Source organism: Gopherus flavomarginatus, chromosome 3 (assembly GCF_025201925.1).
Source record: "Gopherus flavomarginatus isolate rGopFla2 chromosome 3, rGopFla2.mat.asm, whole genome shotgun sequence".
NCBI lineage: Eukaryota > Metazoa > Chordata > Testudines > Testudinidae > Gopherus > Gopherus flavomarginatus.
In genome coordinates this window covers 217,615,234-217,637,662 of record NC_066619.1, presented here as the reverse complement: position 1 = coordinate 217,637,662, position 22,429 = coordinate 217,615,234, and the positions used below count along the sequence as shown (strand labels likewise).

General features: G+C 39.7%; 1 protein-coding gene across 3 annotated transcripts in view; it reads left to right on the top strand.

Moving 5' to 3' along the window:
• ASB5 (ankyrin repeat and SOCS box containing 5) overlaps window positions 1–13,508 on the top strand; it is a 68,315-nt gene extending 54,807 nt beyond the window's left edge. For all 3 annotated transcript variants that reach the window (XM_050945396.1, XM_050945397.1, XM_050945398.1), the window contains exons 3-7: window positions 4,244–4,351; window positions 5,647–5,797; window positions 5,932–6,066; window positions 7,891–8,082; window positions 10,786–13,508. In XM_050945396.1, coding sequence (XP_050801353.1) covers window positions 4,244–4,351; window positions 5,647–5,797; window positions 5,932–6,066; window positions 7,891–8,082; window positions 10,786–10,913 — 714 coding nt within the window. In that variant the 3' untranslated portion in view covers window positions 10,914–13,508. The remainder of the gene's footprint in view (window positions 1–4,243; window positions 4,352–5,646; window positions 5,798–5,931; window positions 6,067–7,890; window positions 8,083–10,785) is intronic.
• The last annotated feature ends 8,921 nt before the right edge of the window (window positions 13,509–22,429 follow it).

The following is a 22,429-nucleotide window of genomic DNA, read 5'->3' as shown; positions in this document are numbered from 1 at the left end:
GCATGCTGGGATTACTCCTTGGGTGGTACAATTTATACACCAGCCCTTAGTCTCTGCTGTGCCTACAGGCACATAACCCTTATCCTCAGCTCGTGTAAATCAGCATAGTTGCACTGACTTCCATTCTCATCTGATGTAAACTGATGTTGATCCATTGACATCAATATAGCTATGCCAATTTACACCAGCTGAATATCTAGCCCTTACTGTGAGAGAACGGATTAGTACACACTAAACAAAGCAATCATCCTGTCTACTGATCAGGAGAAGGACTTGGGAGTTCTTCAGAAAAATTAATTGAAAATAGCCCAGTGAACAGCAGCAATGATAATAACAAAAAGACACACTGAATATTATTTTGTAACAGCAAAGGGATAAAGTAAAATCAAGAGTTTACTGTTAGTGTAACAGCATACCTGTTATTTGGCAGTTAAGTACTATAATACGGTATCAAATAAGAGCCCTTGCTGGAACATTGTTAAATGGTACTACAAAACGTATATTGTGTAAGCCAATGTAGTAATTTGCTGATGATGCAAAGCTAGCTTCTGTGTACCACTGTCAACACAAAGGTGGATCGGAATATTATACAGGAAGATCCGGATGACTTTGAAGACTGGAGTAACAGAAATGGAATGAAATTCCGTAGTACAAAGTGCAAGATCATGCATCTAGGATCTAATCATAAGAATTTCTGTTGCTAAGTGGGGGGGCTCATCATTTGGAAGCAATGCAGGAGAGACACTTGGGTGTGGGAGTCGATCACAGGATGACTATGAGCCACCAATGTGACGCAGCTATGAAAAAGACAAATGCAATCCTTGGATGTATCAAATGAGGCATTTCTAGTAGAAACAGAGAAGTTTTAATGCCATTGTACAAGGCACTGTAAGATCTCATTTGGAATACTGTGTACAATTCTGGTCACCCATGTTCAAGAAAGATTAATTCACACTGTAACAGGTGCGAGATACTAGGATGATCAAGTATCAGAGGGGTAGCTGTGTTAGTCTGGATCTGTAAAAGCAGCAAAGAGTCCTGTGGCACCTTATAGACTAATAGACGTTTTAGAGCATGAGCTTTCGTGGGTGAATACCCACTTCGTCGGATGCATCCGACGAAGTGGGTATTCACCCACGAAAGCTCATGCTCCAAAACGTCTGTTAGTCCTGCATCCGACGAAGGGGTATTCACCCACGAAAGCTCATGCTCCAAAACTTCTGTTAGTCTATAAGGTGCCACAGGACTCTTTGCTGCTTTTAGGATGATCAAGGGAATAGAGGGCCTATCTTATAACAGGAGACTGGAAGAGCTTGGTTTGTTTAGCCTAGCAAAAAGAAGACTAAGAGGCAATATAATTGCTTTCTATAAATGCATCAGGCGAGTGAATAATTTAAGCTAAAGGACACTGCTGGCACAAGAACACATGGATATAACCTGGCCATGAACAAATTCAGGCTGGAAATTAGAAGACAGCTTCTAACCATTAATGGAGTGAGATTCTGGAATGGCTTCCCAACAGGAGTTGTGAGGGCAAACAATTTAATTAGTTTTAAGAGAGAGCTGGACAAATTTGAGTGCAGTTGTATGATGAGGTTGCTTGTGATGGTAGGGGGCAGGACACAGCAGCCCTGGGGGTCATTTCTGGTTTATGTCTTATGTTCCTAAAAGCTCATGCTTCAGGTCTTCAGCCAACCACCTCCAGCCCCCCACCTCCTCAATTTATTCTTGATGATTTGTTTTGTTTTTTGTTTCCTTCCTCTGAACCATCAGAGATAGCTATAGCTGGAGATGGGACACAAGATGGAGTTGGCCGGTTCTCTGGGGTGGCACTAATCATCCTCTTTTTTTCCTGCTATTGTGGGGTCATCAGGCATTGGTGCATCTCAGTCCCTGTTATTCTCTCCCTGTGGCACATAACAATCTAGTCTCCTGTGGGCTGTAATTTGGTCTACTTTTGGTTGATGGGTTTAGTGTGTGGGTGCTGGGTAGTGTTGATGGGCTCTGATATACAGGAAGTCAGACTAAATGGTGGTCCCTTCTGGCCTTCAACTCTATGACTCTGAAAAAGATATTAGTTGTCAAGTATCTAAAAAAAACTATCCACAGAAAACTGCACGGAGCTCAGTCATTTTATCAATCTCATAAGGAAGAAGGACTGAGTTTACTCTCTTGGAATTTGAATTTGTGGCTCTAAGAAGGCTAAGTATTTCAAATGTGAAGTGTAGACCACTATGTGAATGTTTAGAAGCTATTTTTCTTACTCTTTTCTAAATCAAATAATGAAAGATTCTGCATGCATTCATTTTTGTGCTCACATAAGGTATATTATGTATAGCATACTGTAAATAGAGCTGGGTGAAACTTTTCAGATGAATAGTTTATTCACCAAAAAATGCAAATTTGGGTTGACCAAAACTATTTGCACATTCATGTCTAGTTTACCAAATAGTTTAGATCAGGAATGAGCAAACTTTTTGGCCCAAGAGCCACATCAAGGTTGCGCTGGAGGGCTGGTAGGGAAGACTGCCTCCTGCCCCCTATCCACCCCCTCCCACTTCTCGCCCCCTGACTGCCCCTCTCAGAACACCCAACCCATCCCATCCCCCCTGCTTCATGTCCCCTGACTGCCCCCATCCCAGGACCCCCACCCCGATCCAATCCCCCTGCTCTCTGTCCCCTGACTGCACTGACTCCTATCCACACTCCTGCCCCCAAACAGCCCCCACCCCTGGGACTCCCCCCTCCTATCCAACTGCCCTCTGCTCCTCATCCCCTGACCACCCGCTCCCGGGACTCCCTGCCCCTAAATGCCCTCTGGGATCCCACCCCCTTAGCCAACCCCCCTGCTCTCTGTCCCCTGACTGTCCTCCTGACCCCTATTCACAGCCCTGCCCCCTGAAAGGCCCCTCCAGGACTCCCATTCCCAACCCTCCCTGTTCCCCATCCCCTGACTACCCTCCCAAGAACCTCTGCCCCCTCCAACCACTCCCTCCTCCCTGACTGCCCCCCAGGACCTCCTGCTCCCTTACCCAACCCCCCCGCTCCACGCCCCCTTACAGCCGCGACACCCGACCAGAGACAGCTGCGCTCCTCACGCTGCCCAGCGGGAGCGGCAGGCCAGAGTGTGGCCCATGCGGCAGCGTGGCTGCAGGGGAGGGGGGACAGAAGGGGAGGGGCTCCCCAGACGAGAGCTCAGAGGCCTGTCAGGATGGTCCCATGGGCTGGCCGTAGTTTGCCCACATCTGGTTTAGACCAAACTGAAAAAAGTCAAAACATTTTGGTACGATCCAAATGTTTCATTTTGACACAAAATTTGTTTCTATTTTCAGGCATTTTGGCTAAAGCAAAGGAAAGAAGGACTAGAGTCATAAAACAATGGTGGCAGCAGAAACAGCAGCAGGAGGAGATGGTAGTGGTAGTTCTGCCTCCTTTATAGACTTTAGTCTAGTGGTTTTGGCATTCACCTGGGAGATGGGTCACCTAACTACCAGGCTATTGAGTCATTCTTACTATCTTTCTGGCCCTATGACTATCCATTGTCATTATGAGTGACTATGAATTGCAATGCATAGTCATTGGGCCAGAGAAATAGTAAAAACAACTATTGCCTGGTAAGTGGGAGAACCAAGTTCAAGTCCCTGCTCAAATGACTAATTATTTATAAAAAGTGGAACAGCTTCAACATTAGGAAAGCCCCCCCATAGCTGAATATCCCATAGCCCAGTGGCTAGGACTTTCTCTCTCTATGAGGGAAACCTAAATTCAAATCCCTTCTCCACATCAAGCAGAGAAGGGAATTGAACCTGGGTCACCTCTATCCCAGGTGACTGCCCTAACCACTGGACTAAAGCTTATAAGGGACACTGACAACAGCAGCACCTTCTCCTCTCCCCATTTTGTAAATCTAGTTCTCCTTTCTTTTGCTTTTACCAAAATGCCTGAAAATTGAAACAAAAATGTTCAGGGTGAAACAAAATAAAAAATTTTGTTTCAACATTACTGAAATAAAGCATTTTTGAGTCAAAACTAAATTACTTTTTGATTCACTGAAAATTTTTTTAAAATGTCATTTTTGGTTCAACCTGAAGCTAAACATTTTTTTTTTAAATTGCCAGTGAACTGAAAAATCCATTATTCACCCAGCTCTAATAAACTGTGCTGCTTACAACTAACAATGTTGAAGACTTAACAGCTTTGAATAGCTTTTCTTACCATTATGTGTGGTTCCTATCCTGTTTAGGGTTACAATGTGGACACTCTGACAATTGACCAAGTCACTCCACTGCATGAAGCCTGCCTAGGAGATCATGTAGGATGTGCAAGAATCCTTCTTGAAGCAGGGGCAAATGTAAGTATCTTTTTCATATGTAAAGTACTGCACTGACCTTATCTAATTGAAAGGGATCTATTCCTTGATTTTTCATCCAAAGCTCTCCACATTCTCCTGCCCCATAGTATGTTGGTTTGTTAACAACAGTAGGTTTGCCTTTGGGTTTTTTTAAGTAATAAAATAATCAACTAAAAGTCTTTGCTGATTGACAACAAAGGAGACTGATGGGATTGTTGCATAATGGAGGAAAGAGAAGACAGAAGAAGTAGAGGGGAGAGAGAAAAGATCACATAAAATGTAGGGGTAGGATTAGACACCACACAGAGGATGGGCAGAAGACAGAACAGAAAATAGATGAGAAAAATGAGAAAACCAGAGAAAGCAAGAGTGAAATGGACATATAATTGAGGCATTATGGCCAATGTAAGCACTGTAAATTGAAGGTATATTTATTATTTCTACAGAACACATGTTTATTGTTTCTACAGAACCCATACATTTTTCCCCAAAAACTGAGAAAAAGACATGTTTCCAGTGCCAGAGAGCTTATATAGTCTAAATATGAGACAAGACACAACAAGAGAGAGCAACAAACAAACAGTGAGGGGAACAGGAAAAGGGAGCACAAGATTGACAAATAAAAGCATATGCAATTACAGTATTTAGGTATGCTTCTGCATTTCTCAACGGTACCATGCTATCTCTACACACACAACTATGCAGTAGTAAAGCTTCCACAGAAATTCCCTCTCCTTAAAATGGGGACTAGCACATGAGGAACATTTTAAAGAGAGTCCACTGTATCTAAAAATTAAAAAAAATAAAATTATTTTAAATTGAGGTTTTTGGGGGTGGAGTAGAACACTAGCTCTTCATGGTTATATGGTAATTTTAGAGCTTGTGAAGCACCAAGAAAGAATCATGTGATGATAGAGATTTGGGAGTGCTAATGGAATTTTCAATAATGAAAAGAAGACTTTAGAACTTCGAAGTCAATGAGAACTGCTGAGCACTCAGCACTTTTGAAAGTCAGGCCATTTATTTAGATTTAGTATTATGGTCAGTTATGTTTTCTTGGATATAGTTTAGCATGTTTAAATTAGCGTACCATTATGCAAATAACGAGGGGTGGGGTGGGAAGATAAGAACTGTACAGAAGTTGAGTGCAATAAAGCAATGTTATGGTAAATAGTGTATTTGTTGATGCATCAAGCATATTTCAGCTATATCTTATTTTAAAACACTATCAGTTTATCAGTTAAGAATGCATCCCTTACTTCGTTCCCATCTTAGACATCTCTTTTCTATTCTAGGTAAATGCTACAACAATTGATGGAGTAACCCCATTATTTAATGCATGTTCAAGAGGCAGTGCATCTTGTGCAGAGCTTTTGTTGGAGTATGGTGCCAAAGCTCAGTGGGAGTCCTGTCTCCCTTCACCGACTCACGAAGCAGCCAGTAGAGGTAAAAAACTAGCTTCTGAGCATACATAGAATAGTTGACAAATAACATTATATAGTGTTAAGAAATGTATCAGGTTTCGTAAATGGAACATCTAACTGAAGAGGCAAGCAAACTATGTCATACTCTGTTGGCAGGTCACAGTGAATGTCTGGAAGTTCTGATCTCCTGGGGCATAGATGTTGACCAAGACATTCCCCATCTGGGAACACCTCTATATGTAGCTTGTGTTTCACAGCAGATCCATTGCATTCGAAAACTTCTTTATGCAGGTACAAGTTGATTTACCTAAAATATTAATATATTCTTATATTGCACACTTTTACAGTAAGATGTATTCAGATAAACAAAACTAGGCTTCTGTCAAAGTTAATTCCCCACTCTGGCACTTGGAGTGCAGAAGGTGGGGGCCCACAAATATTCTAAAAATTAATAGTAGCCACTCCAGGCTTGTATTAAACTTCCAAGATTACAGCTTTTCTCTGACCTTGGATTGGTAGATGCTGCTACCACCCAAGTGCAAAATCTGTTTGAGAACCCAGGAAGGAGAACTTGGGAATTCCTTCCTGTGGCGTACCCTCAAGCCTTTTCACACACCCGCCCCCCTCCGGAGAAGAGCTGAGAAGAAAAACAAAGGAAATCAGCTGTTGCCATCAGATAATTAAACAACATGTGCACAAACCTTTTAGGACACAAAAATCCAATTCTGTTCTTAAAAAGGGTACATTTTATTAAAAAAAAAAAGAAGAAAATACATCTGAGACTTAGACTTTTGCTAGATTTAAAAAAAAAACTACAAGGATTAAGCATCAAGAATAACTTTCTTGAGGTCCAGTTTAAAGGTTACAAGCAAAACAAAAGCACCTGAGGTTAGCACAAAGGAAGCCACAAACAATAAAGAAATAAAAGGGATAAACCTAATTGCATCTTCCTAGACATTTCTTGATCTACTTACATATCTGGAGTTTTAGATGAATAGCTTCTAGGTATGATACTGAGAAATTTTTATACCTGGCCCAAGCTTTTCACAGCATAACTGCTCCCTGTCTGCCTTTCCCCAAGAACAACCACAGACAGACAAAGGGGTTTTCTCTCAATTTTAAAAAGTTCTAGCCTTTCCATTGGCTCTTTTGGCCAGGTTCCCACTCACTTCCTTTTACCTATGCATAGCAGTGAGACTTTTTAGCCCTTTACAGGTAAAGCAAGTAGAGAGAACAGCTATTAAGAGGGATTTTATAGCTAACTGGCTGGCTGGATGTCCATAAAAGGGAACTATTCCCCCTCCCCCCATTCATTTATCACAGCTTGTTGTTGCAGGACTCAAATTTTAACTTTATGCTAAGACATATTTTTTGTTAGGGGAAACCTTTTGGTTGTTGATTTACAGTATGTGCGGTAGAAGAAAGAAAACATCAACTCTGAGTGGTCTGATATCAAGCATTTTCAGCACCACTGGCCACTTCCTTCTTTTCACTCTATAGTAAAAATGAAGGTAGTAAAGTTAAGTAGCTCTCAGATTAGCTTGGATATAAGTAATCCCCATCACTGGAGGTTTTTAAGAACAGGTTAGACAAACACCTATCGGGGTGGTCTAAGTATACTTGCTCCTGCCTCAGAATAGGGAGCAGGACTAGATGATCTCTCAATGCCCCTTTGGGCTCTACATTTCTCTGATTCTATGAAAGTGAAAGTTTAAAGTGTATATAGAGCCATAAGCTGCCATTGCCCTTTTCGCAATGTTTTCCAGCCCCTTCTCTATACCAGTATATCTGCTGACAAAGAACAGAGGCTGAGCTAGAAAGGGAAGAGAAGAGTTAAAAGGAATTTGGTTCTAAACCCATAGAATGTTTTTTAAACTAGTTAAATATAAGGGGCTGTGAGACCCAGCCTGGACCCAACGCAGCAGCTCACATTGACCACTGAGTGCTTAGAACTTTTGAAATTCTGAACGTTTATTTAGATATCTATTTATAAATTTAGGAATGTAACTTCAAACACTCATTTTAAAAAATCTTGTTCCAGATTTTAAAGCATTAACTGTTAGCACTGAAAACATTAATTCTATTTGTCTCTGTCTCTCCAATATATTTATATAGGCGCTAATATACAGAAAGGAAAGTATTTGGACACTCCACTACATGCGGCGGCTCAGCAACCCAGTACAGAGATAGTAAATTTACTTCTTGAATTTGGGGCCAACATTAATGCCAAGAATACAGATTTTGAACGGCCCATAGATTTAGCTGCCCCAAGCAGTTTGGTGGAGAGAATGTTGCTTCTGCATGAAGGTAAGTGGGACAAATATACTTTTGTTCATCATTCTATACATAGTTTTTGTTCTTGGACAAACTTGAATCAGAAGTTGTCTGATAATGTGTTTATAAAATGATTGTTTACACTCAGTTAAAAATTCTACCTCCAGCTGTGTAAAGTATTGAAAATATTTTTAAATAGGCCAGTTTTTCAGGTGGTGACATAAGTTGACAGAGCACTATTGAATTTATATCAGCTGAAGATATGGACTCCTCTGTTTAACAGGTGATGGTACAAACCAACAAAAACAAATAGCTTCAATTTATGGATTTTTTTTATTTCATTTTTAAAAAATAGTTCATGGAAAGATGTGTGCCCAGACTTAATTTTTAGGGCATATTTACAAAGCAGGAGGCCTGGGTTTTACATGGATTTACATGTCTAAATTTGTGTGTGCAATTCATATGATTGCACTTATAAACGGTTATTTAAGTTCCCTAGCTATCTGTGTGTAATCACATTGCCCAAACAAGTTCAAGCATATTCTGCGTGCATTTGTGCACAAGCTTTGGGCCTCCTGTCTTGAAAATTTGCTGTTCGTTGTCCTGGCATTTATTGATTTGTGTCATAAATAGAACATTATTTCCTCAAATTCTTCTATTTGCTTATCCCATTTTTATTTACTTTTAAAATATAATTTCCTAAAGAATTATTTGAAATGTCATTTGTCCAAGAGATTGAAAGCACAGTTTAGTGCTTTGTATTTTTAGATAAAAACTCAGTTGTTGTTGTTGTTGTTTTTTAAAAAGATGCATTGTATAGGTCTCTTCCAGCATATGGGTTAGAAATTTATTCTTAAGTAGTTGCATTTAATTGTTTAGAGAATGGGAAGAGGAACAACTCTATGACTGAGTAAGCAGTACCGAGTTAAATTTTTTTTTAGAGCAGACTTATTTTTGAGTCATACGGGCACAAAAATATGACTTTAATAAATTGTTGTGTAGCTTTAAAACCACCGAATGTATTATTCTTAAAGACTATGCATCTGAGAGAGACTGTGGAATCAGGCCCTATTTTTTTTTCTGTAAAACGGCCCTGTGTGGAATATTATTTTAGATTACAGTCTTGGACTCTAACTTTCTCTATGGAATAAATGTTTATAGTTGAATTTAACTATCTGAGAAAGGAGAGTTGATAAATACAACTTTAACAGCTTAAATAAATACAAGTACAACATCATTGCCAAAAATACTACATTAAATAGATGTTAAAGGTCTGCCATGGAACCACAAAACTGAGGGAAAAGATCAGTGATAATCTAACATGAACCTCCAGCTATGACACGTCATAACAATAATGTCGCAGAGCCAGATTCTGTCAAGCCTTTATATGTGGAGAACAGTGGAACAGAGGGTACAAGTAGCCTCAACTTTCCTCTCTGCATAGTCTGTGTGAGGGCCAGGTGAAACTCCTATCCTTGCACATAGGGTTGCTCTCCCTACACCCTGTCATAGATTCAGATTCCAAGTCCAGAAGGAACCACAGATTGGCAGCCTTTGGCATGCAACCTGTCAGGGAACGATGCTGGTGGGCCAAGACGGTTTGTTTACCTGCAGCATCCGCAGGTAAACAAACCAGCCTGGCCCGCCAGTGGAGTTCTCTAACAGGCCATGTATCAAAGGCTGCCGATCCCTGATGTATCTGACAGACAACAGAACTTCCCCAAAATAATTCTTTTGAATTGGTGCATATCTTCTTTTAAAAAATCTAATCTTGATTAAAAAATTATTAGTGATGGAGAATGCACCGTGACCCTTGGTAAATTGTTCCATTGGTTAATTACTCTCACTGTAAAACAAAACAAAACAAAACAGCCTTTCTTCCCCTTTGGATTTGTTTAGCTTCAACTTCCAGCCATCAGATCTTGTGATGTCTTTCTCTGCTGGACTGAAGAGCCCATTACCAACTATAAGTTCCCCATGCAGATTCTTAGACTGTGATCAAATCAATCCCCCAACCTTTTCTTTGTAACACAGTGCCCCAAAGGAGTAGCTAATTCTAGAAGGGAAAACTGATGCATTTTTAATGGTGACGACTGAGGGAGCTTTGTGTCTCTGGCACTAATTCAGCTCCAGTATCACCATCTGAAGGCTGTTGGTCTAGTTCTTAGTAGTCAGATGTCCTTTACACACACTAATCACAGCCAACAGCATTTTTGGAAGCCTCAGCAAAGAGGCCAAAACTGAATAGGCATGTAAGGTTAACTTCCCTTTAACTCTGAAAAGTGGTCCCTACAGGGAAGGGCTGAAATATATTGATGGTGAAACTTGCATTTGTGTAGCATATATTGTACCTATACTATAAATAAAAAGAACTTCAGTCTCTAGAATTGTCAGCAGAGGATCTTTCACGAACACAGTTTTTTTTAATTAAAAATTAGTAGCTATATAAACATAACAGCATGAGTTAATTAATATGTATTCTTCTGGATATTTAGTTTAAATATAAGTTTCCTTGCTCTTTCTGTTTCTTTGATCATTAATAAAGTTTGAATAGCATAATTTTTATTGTTATATATCTTTGAGAAACTATACTGTGAAAGGTCAATAAGACTGATATACAGAATTTTTAAAAATGCATGTTTATTAGGTACCCATAATAATATTAAATATACTCCATGTTGTAAACTCCTAAGAATACCGAACATTTACTTAATTAAATCTCTTATCTGTTTGTAGCTACCCCATGCTCTCTTTGCCAACTCTGCCGACTATGTATCCGAAATTGCATAGGAAGAGCAAGACTGCATCTTCTCCCCCAACTTCAGTTGCCAACAATATTGAAGGAGTTTTTACAGTATAGATAAAATAGTGGCTAACCTTTAGAAACTTGAACAAGTACTGTTTTGTCTGTATGCTGAATGTTCACATGAAGAACTTCTGAGGAAATAGTCCTTTACATATTACTATACTAAGTCTTTGACACCAGGAGTCGTGATGTAACAATATTTGGGAGCCCTTGAACGACTCGGTGCCAAGGTGCTAATACAACTGAGTAAAATGAAGTGTGCTAATACCCTGGGAAATGATTGTATAGCTAGCTTTAGCTTAACACTTACTAACTAGCTATTTTGCTGATAAGTTAATTAATTGTATTTGTACGTTATAATCTGTTTGATGCATCTGAAACCTCACAGAGTTCCTTTACAAGTATTGTTGAGTTTGTCAATTTGGATTTATTATTGTATATTTGTAAATGTCTGTTATTTGTGTCTAGAAATACACGACAATAGGTGCACTCTATAAGTTGGAAAAATAAATAGGTCTCTCAATTTTTCTTTCTTGCTTTCCCTATATAGGCAATTCATAAATGACAACTGATGAGAACTCATTTCAACCCCCTCTTCCCCTTTCCCCAGCACACAGTTTTAGAACAAACAAGTATATGAAGAGGTAAAGTGATTTCCCCCTTCCTCTCCAACACCACTTCCACTGCCACAGTTAATTGGAGACCCAGAAGCCCTATTTTTTGGCATAACCCTGAAAAGGAACCAGAAAATGTCTTCACATCAACAGCACTTTTTCCTGACCTTGATCCTACCATTGGCTCCTCTGCTAATGACTGGAATACTAAGTCATGTAATGGGCACTCTAGACCCTAGTGCTCTGCCTTTTGCAGGAGATGGTGAGCAAGCTGACTCTTCTGCTTGTACCATTGCCAGTATGCCATAAGAGCCATTTGTTCTGGACAGTGGCCAAACTCATTTCCTTCATAATCACCAGTCATTTGTTTCAGTCAGTGTTTCAGTCAGCGGCTTCATCGTGGCATTGAGCTTCTAAGAAGCTGGTTTCATGCCAATGGTGTCCTCTGTGAAGACCCAGTGGCTAGTATGCCCAAGGTTGTGGTGATCTTGATGATACAACTCTGTATGTCATCCTCACTAATCACAAAGGTGTATAATGGTTTGTGGGTGAGCCTGCATTTCAGACAGGTAATACTACGTTTTCCTGGGCTCAGAGGGTTGCATGGACAGTATTGGCATCTCTAGGGCAAGCTTGGCTCTCCTCCTCAAGATATACCATCCTAGCATGGTCAGATGTTGTGTTCCCTTATTTGTCTCAAGATATACCATCTCCCTTATCTCTCCACTCTCCCTGCTAGTCTCCTATTTCCTCTGTCCCAACCCTTCTCCCCAAGGCCCTTATAGCAACTGTTGCTTGGTTGCTATCTTGCTGGTTTGCTCTCTAATAGATTCACTCTCACTCATACTCTCCTGCGTCTTTGGTTGTTTAATCAGAATGGACTTATGATCCCACTTATGCAGAACAAATGAGTGGCTAGACTACTGAATAGTAGAAACTGAACCTGCTGACTTAGTCAAGCCTGTGGCTTTTGAAAACCTAAACTAAGCAGATGGCTCCTTAACCGTGTCCTGATACTAACCTCTTGTATTATTCAGGGCATTTGGGCCTGACTAGCAAGCTGTTCTGAAAATGCAAGTCCCAATTAGGCAACAGCCACTTGCCTTCTGCAACCTTTGAAAATTTTGGCATAAATCTTTAGAGAGTGAAAACAGCTAATCTTAATGCAAAATATTGACATTACATTGTAATAATGAAACAAAAGCACCACACAAAGTTTTCTCTAAATCTCTTGGATTAATCATACCTTAGTATTTTAAATTTAATAAATTATACAGAGTATGGGCCCTATTTGTAAAGGAGAAACAAAATGATTCCTTCTACAAAAAGTCATTTTTCAATTTGGATGCCTGTTTGTAAATATTCTCTTTGCTCTTCGACATTCAGAATGTGTCCACAGTACATGGAATGAATCACAGAAAAACACTGTAACACATTCATTCATAAGACGGTAAAACATCTTATATTAAAATTAATCAGTGACAGGGGTAAAATTTTTGAAAGCAGCCAAAAGACTGTCAGTGTGACATAGGCTTCTTGCTGCTTGTAAAAGTTTTATCCTAGGACACTTTAAAATGTTTTAATTTCACTGTTTCTAATAATTTAAACAAAAGCACTTAACCTCATCCAAATAACACAAAATTCCATCTCTGAGGAAGATTCAAAGGCACGCTAGCCACAAGGTAAAAATTAAAAAGCTGTTCCATGCAGGATTCATCTCCACTCAGGCTTTTCCTTCTCACCTATGAAGCTGTCTGATTATCTTGCCTTGTCCCTGTAACCTGACATGAAAGGGGGAAAAAAAAACCCATCATCCCCAACATCTGTTCCGAATGTATATTTTTTGAATTGCCATTTATGCTCCTTTATCACATTATCTCTTTTGGAATGAAAATACAGCTGTTCCTCAAAGCAACACTGTAGTCTGGATCCCCAAAAAAGAAAAACATGATGAGTGCTGTACCCTCTTCTTATTGTCTCTTTGAAGTGTCTGTTTGGATTAAATAGACAAGAGGAATGTTGCTTTCCTCTTTTCAAAAGCTTCTGCCTATTCAGTTCTGAGGTTGTTCCCAGTCAGACTGTCACAGTGTTATTTTTAATCTGTATTCCTTGATAGGGAAATTCTTTGCTATGGGCTACTGCAATCCATCCCTTTATATTGGCACTGCTTTTGTCTTCAAAATTAGATAAACTAGCCTCTTAAGCTTCAAATCTGCCACTGATTACATGGAATATAATTCAGATTCTCATGCAATTTAAAAAAGTGACAGTAAACATACATTGTTCTGTGTGGACTGCTATGTGCAACTCATGTCAGATTACATTTACACCAAAAAAAAAAAAAATCCCATCCTTGAGAAGAAGTGAAAATAGTTAAATAAGCATGTTGCACATATTATTTGTTGGAAGAATACCCTAAAAAAATCCATCACTGTCAATAGCTCTGGATTTACAAGATTATTCTCCCTTGGCTCACACAATGCCAGAGGTGTCCTATTTTCTCAGAAAAAAAGCAAGCAAACAATTCAAAAAACATAGCCTATCATATGCTGAGCACTATTGTCTCATTGTTTCCTTGTTCTTCCCCACCTGTGGTCCGTAGCCAGCTGTTGTCTCTTGTCTTAAACTTAGACTGTAAATTCTTTGGGGCAGGGATTGTCTTTTTTGTTTTCCATTTGTACAGCCTCTAGCCTAGTGGAATCCTAGTCAGTAGCTAGGGCTCAGAGGCACTGAAAAATACAAATAAATAATAATAATCATCATCACATATTGTATACAATTTATTACCTGATTACAACCACAGATACTCATATGCAATCAATTTTGATAGTTAAATATAACATTTACATTTCTAAGAAAAAAAATTAACTAGAGCTGGTCAAAAACTTCCCAGCAAGATCTTTTTCAATGGAAAATGCCTCTTCAATCGCAATGAACATTTTTACAAAATAATAATAATAATAAAATAAAATAAATCATTTGGCTGAAATTTGTCAAAAAAACTCACTTCACAACAACATCTTTAAAAGTTTTCAAAAAGTTTAATTCTATTTCAGTGACAATCACTTTTTTACTCTTTTCTTTTGGAAAAAGGGTGGATAAGTAAAAAAAATGTAAGTGTGAGTGAGAGGTTCACCCTCTCCAATAAAAGTAAACGACTTTGCTGGTGAAAAACCAAAAAGTTTCATGGAACATTTCAAGCAAATCAATTTTTTAACATTTCTTTCCAGAAACAATAATGGAAACATTTAGATATGTGAGAATATATGATTTTCTCAGCAGAAGAGAAGCAAAAAAACACAACAGGAATTTTGAATACTTACCCACTGAAAAGTGGTAGATGCAATAACAGCCAGCCTACAAAATAGCAACTTTAGAGCTAAAGCTGCTGGACTTTGCCAAATTTAAAGGGATACCTGTCCCCATCCCACACCAGGAATGCTAGGATAAAGTTCCTGTACAGGGCAACTCTCCACAGGGGAGACTCAGTAAGGATTAGCAATTGCAAAGGAAGGCATTCCTGGAGATAGGAGTATATTTGTAGAACAAAATATAGGTATAAGTATTAAGGGATGCAGGTGTGGGAGCCCAACATTGTCAGAGCTGAGCTCTTCTCCACTAAAGCTCTGTAAAACTCAACACAGAAAGTAATAAAAAAAGAGAGTGCATGGCTTAGGGAAATGGGATATGGAGCCTTATAGGCTGTTTGTTTGAATCCAGTCTAGATCAGTAATAACCAAAAGGTTTTATCTTATAGGAACAGGGAAATGAATTGGTTGTCACAGCCCACTTTCTAGAGAACGTCTACATCACAAAATCACAATCACCACCACGTTTTGAACTGTTACCTCTGTTGGCAATTGTTTGTAGCCCCCCACATAAGACCAGAGACTGAGTAGGTCTGGAAATAAAACTAGAAGCAAGACTCATGTTGGAGCTGCACGAGGATGATTGCAGTTCTGTTGCCCTGTTCTATGGATACACAGTAATCAGCAGGTCTGCCAATCTGACACCTTTTACAAGCATGAAATTAATTTAAGTAGGGGAGAAATAGCAACTATACATATCAACAGATATTTAAAAAGCAACATATTGAAAACTTTATATGGTGTTTATCCCTGTAGCATGTGGGCACATATGGAAGTCATAGTGTTTATTAACCTGAAAGAAAGTGTGGGTGAAATCCTGGTCCCATTGAAGTCAATGACAAGACTCCCACTGCCTTTAGTTGGACCAGGATTTCACTCCTGGTGTTTAAATAACCACTTTCGGGTTTTGGATTAGAGTTGTGCACTTGGATTCTGCAGGAAGATAGATCCCGAATGAGGAAGTTTTTTAGTTTGTTATTCACTGGCTTTTTGAATGCATCAGAAAGACATTTAGGGACTCAAATAAAGCAAGATCTAATCTCTCATTGCCATTCACTGAAATATATGTGAGAAGATTTGATTGTGCATTTTCAGTTTTCACAGAATTGTAGGATTGGAAGGGACCTCAAGAAGACTTCTAGTCCAAACCCCTGCACTCAAGGCAAGACTACGTATTATCTAGATAATCCCTGACAGGTATTTGTCCAACCTGCTCTTAAAAATCCCCAATGATGGAGATTCCACAACTTCCCTAGGCAATTTATTCCAGTGCTTAAGCACTCTGTCAATTAGGAAGTTTTTCCTAATGTCCAACCTAAGCCGTCCTTGCTGCAATTTAAGCTCTTTGCTTCTTGTCCTATCCTCTGAGGTTAAGAAGAACAATTTGTCTCCCTTCTCTTTGTAACAACATTTTATGTACTTGAAAACTGTTAATCATGTCCCCTCTCAGTCTCCTCTTCTCCAGATTAAACAAACCCAGTTTTTTCAATCTTCCCTCACAGGTCATGTTTTCTAGACCTTTAATCATTTTTTGTTGCTCTTCTCTGGACTTGCTCCAATTTGTCCACATCTTTCCTGAAATGTAGCACCCAGAACTGGACACAATACTCCAGTTGAGGCCTAATCAGCATGGAGTAGAAGGGAAGAATTACTTCTCATGTCTTGCTTACAATACTCCAGCTAATACATCCCAGAATTATATTTGTTGGGTTTTTTTGCAACAGCATCACACTGTTGACTCATATTTAGCTTGTGATCCACTATGACCCCCAGATCCCTTTCCGCAGAACTCCTTCCTAGGCAGTCATTTCCTATTTTGTATGTGTGCAACTGATTGTTCCTTCCTAAGTGGAGTACTTTGCATTTGTCCTTGTTGAATTTCATTTACTTCAGACCATTTCTCCAGTTTGTCCAGATCATTTTGAATTTTAATCCTATCCTCCAAAGCACTTGCAATCCCTCCCAGCCTGGTATCATCTGCAGACTTTTTAAGTGTACTCTCTATGCCATTATCTAAATCATTGATGAAGATATTGAACAGAACTAGATCCAGAACCGATCCCTGTTGGACCCCACTTGATATGCCCTTCCAACATGACTGTGAATCACTGATAACTGCTCTCTGGGAACAGTTTTCCAACCAGTTATGCACCCACCTTATAGTAGCTCCATCTAGGTTGTATTTCCATTGTATTTTTAAGAGAAGGTCATGTGAGATAATATCAAAAGCCAAGTCAAGGTATACCACACCTACTGCTTCTCCCCATACCCTGTTAAAGAAAGCTATTGGGTTGGTTTGACATGATTTGTTCTTGACAAATCCATGCTGTTACTTATTACCTTATTATTGTCTAGGGTATTTGCAAATTGGTTGCTTAATTATTTTCTCCATTGTCTTTCCAGGTACTGTCGTTAAGATGACTGGTCTGTAATTCCCCTGTTGTCCTTATTCCCCTTTTTATAAATTGGCACTATATTTTCCCTTTTCGAAGATAATCGCTAATGGATCTGATAGCTCCTCAGTCAACTCCTTGAGTATTTTATGATGTATTTAATCAGGCCCTGGTTGGCTTGAGGTATTATAATGCCTGTACAAAATTATATAAATGTTGATGGCTTACCTGAAGATCAAAAGTTGATCTCAATACAGCTCTATATGTTTAATAGAAAGATGAAGTCTGTTAGGGTCCAGAAGCCAGTAGGCTCACCAGCTCTCCCTCTGCTAATAGCACTCTGTGGTGCTGCTGAATGGAAGGCATTGGAAGCTCCTAGCCTCTCCTTCCATCTAGCCAGTCACCTGCCCTCCTTTTTTTTTTTTTGCTGGAAGAAGGGGAAAAGAAAAAGAAGAGGGAAGCAAATCCTTTATTTGTTTAAAGAAAGAGGGAGGGGTTAAATAGATTTATTAATTGATAAGGCTTAGTCCTATTAGCCCCTCATTACCGGCCCCGTTGTTCAAAACTACTTCAGAAGGCCCATCTTCAGTTTGTGGAGGAACACACCATCCAGATCCACCAAATATTTATGCAGGTGAATGCAGGAGAATGATTTAATGCTTATGAGCTGCTCTGTTGAACTCACTGTGACTATACATGTGCATAATTATATGTGTAAGTGTTTGCAGGATCAGACCTGTACTATCAACAAACTGACTCTAAGAAAACTGAATGAATGATCAGAGATACTGGAATTATTAAACTCTAGAAACTGTGACATAAAGAATGATTACATAGGTGTGAAAAGAGAACAATGATTCAAGGTTGGAATTAACATTTACCTAACTAACCAATAGTAAAATTAGAGTCTCACAAAGAAAAGAAATCTTAATATTTTCCAGGGACTCAGGATCAGACATCAAAAGTGAGCTGTACCTTGTATGTTTACAGTTTTCTATTTAGCTTTCTTGGCTTTTTTTCTTTTTTTAATAGCCTGGCTGTAAGGGCAAGAAAGATTTAAATCTGAAGGATTTGGATATATGACAAAAAGGTGGTCTGGATTCTGATCTCATTTACACCAATGTAAATCCAGAGTAACATCACTGACTTTGGTAAAGTTATTCAAGATTTGCACTGGTGTAAATGAGATCAGAATTTGATCCTGTAACTTCATATGCTGATTCTCTTGTTGGTAGAATATAGTCATCACAAGAAACATGAAGGATTGTGATGCGTGAGCAAAGATACCACTTGTCTCCCATTAAATGTAGCACATGAAATTACAGCAAACTATTTGATCCCTTTTTGGGTGGGGTACCATACCTAGGATTTAAACAGCAGAAGTACAGATTATTGTGGGGACTACCTTGGAGTTTAAGAATGCACAGATCATTCTAATTAATTATTATTTATATTTCAGTATTGCCCAAGGGCCCGAAAAGGACTGGGTTCCCATTGTTTTAGGCAGCCTACAAAATCACTTATTATGTTAATTTCATCTCCAGCAGAATTGTGTCTTCCACAGAACTAACTACATGAAGCTAGTGAGATAATTCGGAAACAATCCAAACCACGCAGTAAAAAAATTCAGAACTTGCAAAACAGATTCTCTTTACATTGCAAAGGTTGTGGAAGGAAGCCACAGTAAACTATGGAATCTCTCCTAAAGGTCAGTTAGAACCATTGTTCCACAGTTATTTATAGCAGGTGTCAGCTGGACTGCTTTGCCCTTATTATTCTTTCAAAACCTTTATATTTAGGCTTTGCAGAATTTGATTTTTTTTATTTTGACTGATAATAGTGATGTTTATTTTCAAGCTTATTTTTAGTTTAGCATTTTAAATGTTTTACTGTGAGAGACAGCTCAGGCAGGAGAGTTAAGAGGGCACAGCAGTACCAGAGTTCCAGGTTGCACCCCATAGATCCCACCACAGCTACTAACTACATTTTCCACTTGTATATTGAGCCCCTCTCTTCCATTCAAATGAGCTGCCACTCAGTTCTCCAAAGGTCTGATCCAAAACCCACTGAAGTTCCTAGAAAGACACCTATTGAGTTCAATAAGCTTTGGATCAGGCCCTAAGGCCCAGATGGACAAAGGTACTTAAGAATTGCTGTGTTAAGTGTTGCAACACCTAACCCCTTAGGCGCCTTGCCACTTGGTGGAATAGTCAGCCCCAAGCCAGATACTCAGGCGCTCCGTACAGTGCATGGAGAGAATTAGGCACCTAAGAAATGGGGCCTTAGAAGCCAGCAAGCTGCATGGGGAGCTGCCTATGCTAACCAGGAGTAAAATATGGAGAGGAGGGGCAGGGAATGGAGGGGCAGCAGCTTAGTTGCCTAAGTGGTTGACCTTCTGTGCCTCACTGTCAAGCCACAGATAAGCACTATCTCCTGCTAGGAATCCTCAGCAAAGATCCCTCCCCTGGAGTTGGGTAACTAAGCCAGGTTATCTGCTCATGTAGTCCATGCCCTGGGAGCCAAAATCCTCTCTCTCTCTCTCCTGATCTTCTTGATACTTCTTTTCCTGTGTCCCTGGCTGCCTTCTGTGTGGGTGCTGTGTCCCCCTATTGGTGGCTGGGGTCTGACAGATATCAAGTTTTAGGCGAGCTCAGAGCGACAACACAGGATTGGGCTTTGCAGAAGATATAGGCGTTCCCCTGCCTAGACTGATAATCCCCCTTCAAGATCTCTTGTGCTTCATCTTGAGCTAGAGCTCTGAGCTGCTCGTTAGCTGTAGGGAGGCATCAGGGATCAGGAGTCTTTGCAAATGTCAACTGGCAGGATTTTAGGCACAAAGCGGAATTAGGATCCTAAGTGGTAAATGGCAGTTGAGCAGCAATTATGGAAACGTTAGTGGAGTCTGAATCGTGAATTTAGGTGCCTAAGAGACAGATAGGTGCCTAAAAACCTTTGAGGATCTGGGACTAAATCCTTAACTCCTACTTGGATTCCTAGAGACCCTGACACTGCTTTTTGGATGCTTCTCTCACTGACAAAAAATAAAAACCTGCTGGGATACATTAGTCCTACTTCAAGTGAGAAGACAGGGAATGAAAAATCAACGGGTTCAATAGTTCGATGCAGTATGGCTAAACAATATGTAAAAGATATTTTGTTTTGATACTTTAACACTTGCATGGAAGAATACATTCAAGAATGAGAAAGCATCAATCCAAATCTATGTGGAGTAATTTTCCCCTGCAAATGACAGCCTTGATAGGATACACAAATTACAGGAAATCAGACAGAACAGATATTCCACCAAAGACAAACGAACCACAATTGGGATTAATGTCTGGTACGTGTACCACGAAAAGTCTTTCCAAGAGACCTTAAAAACAGAATAGTGAAAATAACTCAGTCTCCTAAAAGGAAAATAAGAATAACATCTGAAAAGGAAGAAAATATGCAAATGAGCAATCCACGCCCACCCCAATAGGATGGAACTGTGCTTTAAAAAAAAAAAAAAATCCTCTCCTCTATATACACATCTTCTCTGAAGAATTCAGATTGTTCCACGATTTCAGGATGAGAGAGAAGTAACTACAGGAAGATAAAATAACTGAGACAAGCAAGTACAAGTGTATGTTTGAGATTAGGAAAATTTAATTGTTCCAGCAGCAAAGATGGTCAGCATACTGACCAGTTCTAAACAGTTCAGCATTGCTTCCCTCGTCTTTACATGAAGACCACTTATTTTGCATTAAATGGAGCAGATTGCAGTTGCCTTTGCAGTCACAGGCCATGGGTTTCAGGATATGCACTGCTTCCTCTGAATCCATGACCACATTTTATTTCCATCTACTACAGGAGTCGGCAACCTTTCAGAAGTGGTGTGCCGAGTCTTCATTTATTCACTTTGATTTAAGGTTTCACCTGCCAGTAATACATTTTAATCTTTTTAGAAGGTCTCTTTCTATAAGTCTATAATATATAACTAAACTATTGTTGTATGTAAAGTAAATAAGGTTTTAAAAATGTTTAAGAAGCTTCATTTAAAATTAAATTAAAAGGCAGAGCCCCCTAGACCGGTGGCCAGAACCCAGGCAGTGTGAGTGCCACTGAAAATCAGCTCATGTGCCACCTTCGGCACGCGTGCCATAGGTTGCCTACCCTTGATCTACTACATTTGCCAGCTGAGACAGGAGCAACTGCAATCTGCTCCATTTTCTGCAAAGTAGGTGCAGCCCTTCCATTTAAGCAAAGACTGGGTGACCCAGGCTAAACATAGTTTCTCAAAATTTCCACTTTCCAACTGAGCAGAATTTATTGTAATCTGACATTAGTAAAGATATATTTAGGATGACTATAATTATCATGCAGAAACTACTCCCTGTAGTGCCATGTGCCCAGTGCCATGAAGCAGAGGAGGTGCTCAAGTTCTCTCAGAATCAGGCCCTCACAGGCACTGGTTTCCTCTGGGCCCTGGGGGTGCTCAAGCCCCTGCTCTGCCCCTGACCCCACCCCAAACCGCCACTCCGCCTCTTCCTGCCCAATTCCACCCTGTCCCCACTCCTCCCCCTCCCCGCAGCACCTCCAACATGCCAGAAGCAGCTGATCATGGCAAACAGGGAGGCACTGGGAAGGAAGAGTAGTTGATTGGCAGGGACGCTGGCAGACAGGAGCTGTCACCCTACCCTACCCTACCCTTATGTAGAATTTCCCATTTTCAAAGTCCTGTGCAATTTGCAAACATTAAGCCAGATAATGCAATGACTGATCAATACTGCTGTTATAGCCAGTGAAATCTCTAGAAGTAAAAACCAGACAGCGGTCAAGTGTGTGTATATGTGTAGTGGGAATAAATGTAATCGTAGCATCATGGGGTTAGAAGAAACTGCAAGGGTCATCTAGTCTAACCCCATGCCAAAATGCAGGATTTGTTGTGTCTGAACCATCCAAGACATTTTGGACAGAACATAACACCACAGTTGTACAATCAATACACTTTCAAGCCCATTGGCTTTAGTGGGATTTTTGCTTGTAGAACAATTCAGGGTATGGCCTAATGACAAAAAAAAATCTTGGAATAAGATAGCAAAATCTAAGAAATAAGAAAGGATATAGTGTAGTAAGATAGCAGAATGTATGTGACTAAGGTGGGCAAATATCTGGTGAGTGGATGCTTAAAAGTGATTAAGTGTCCTTTTAAAAGTC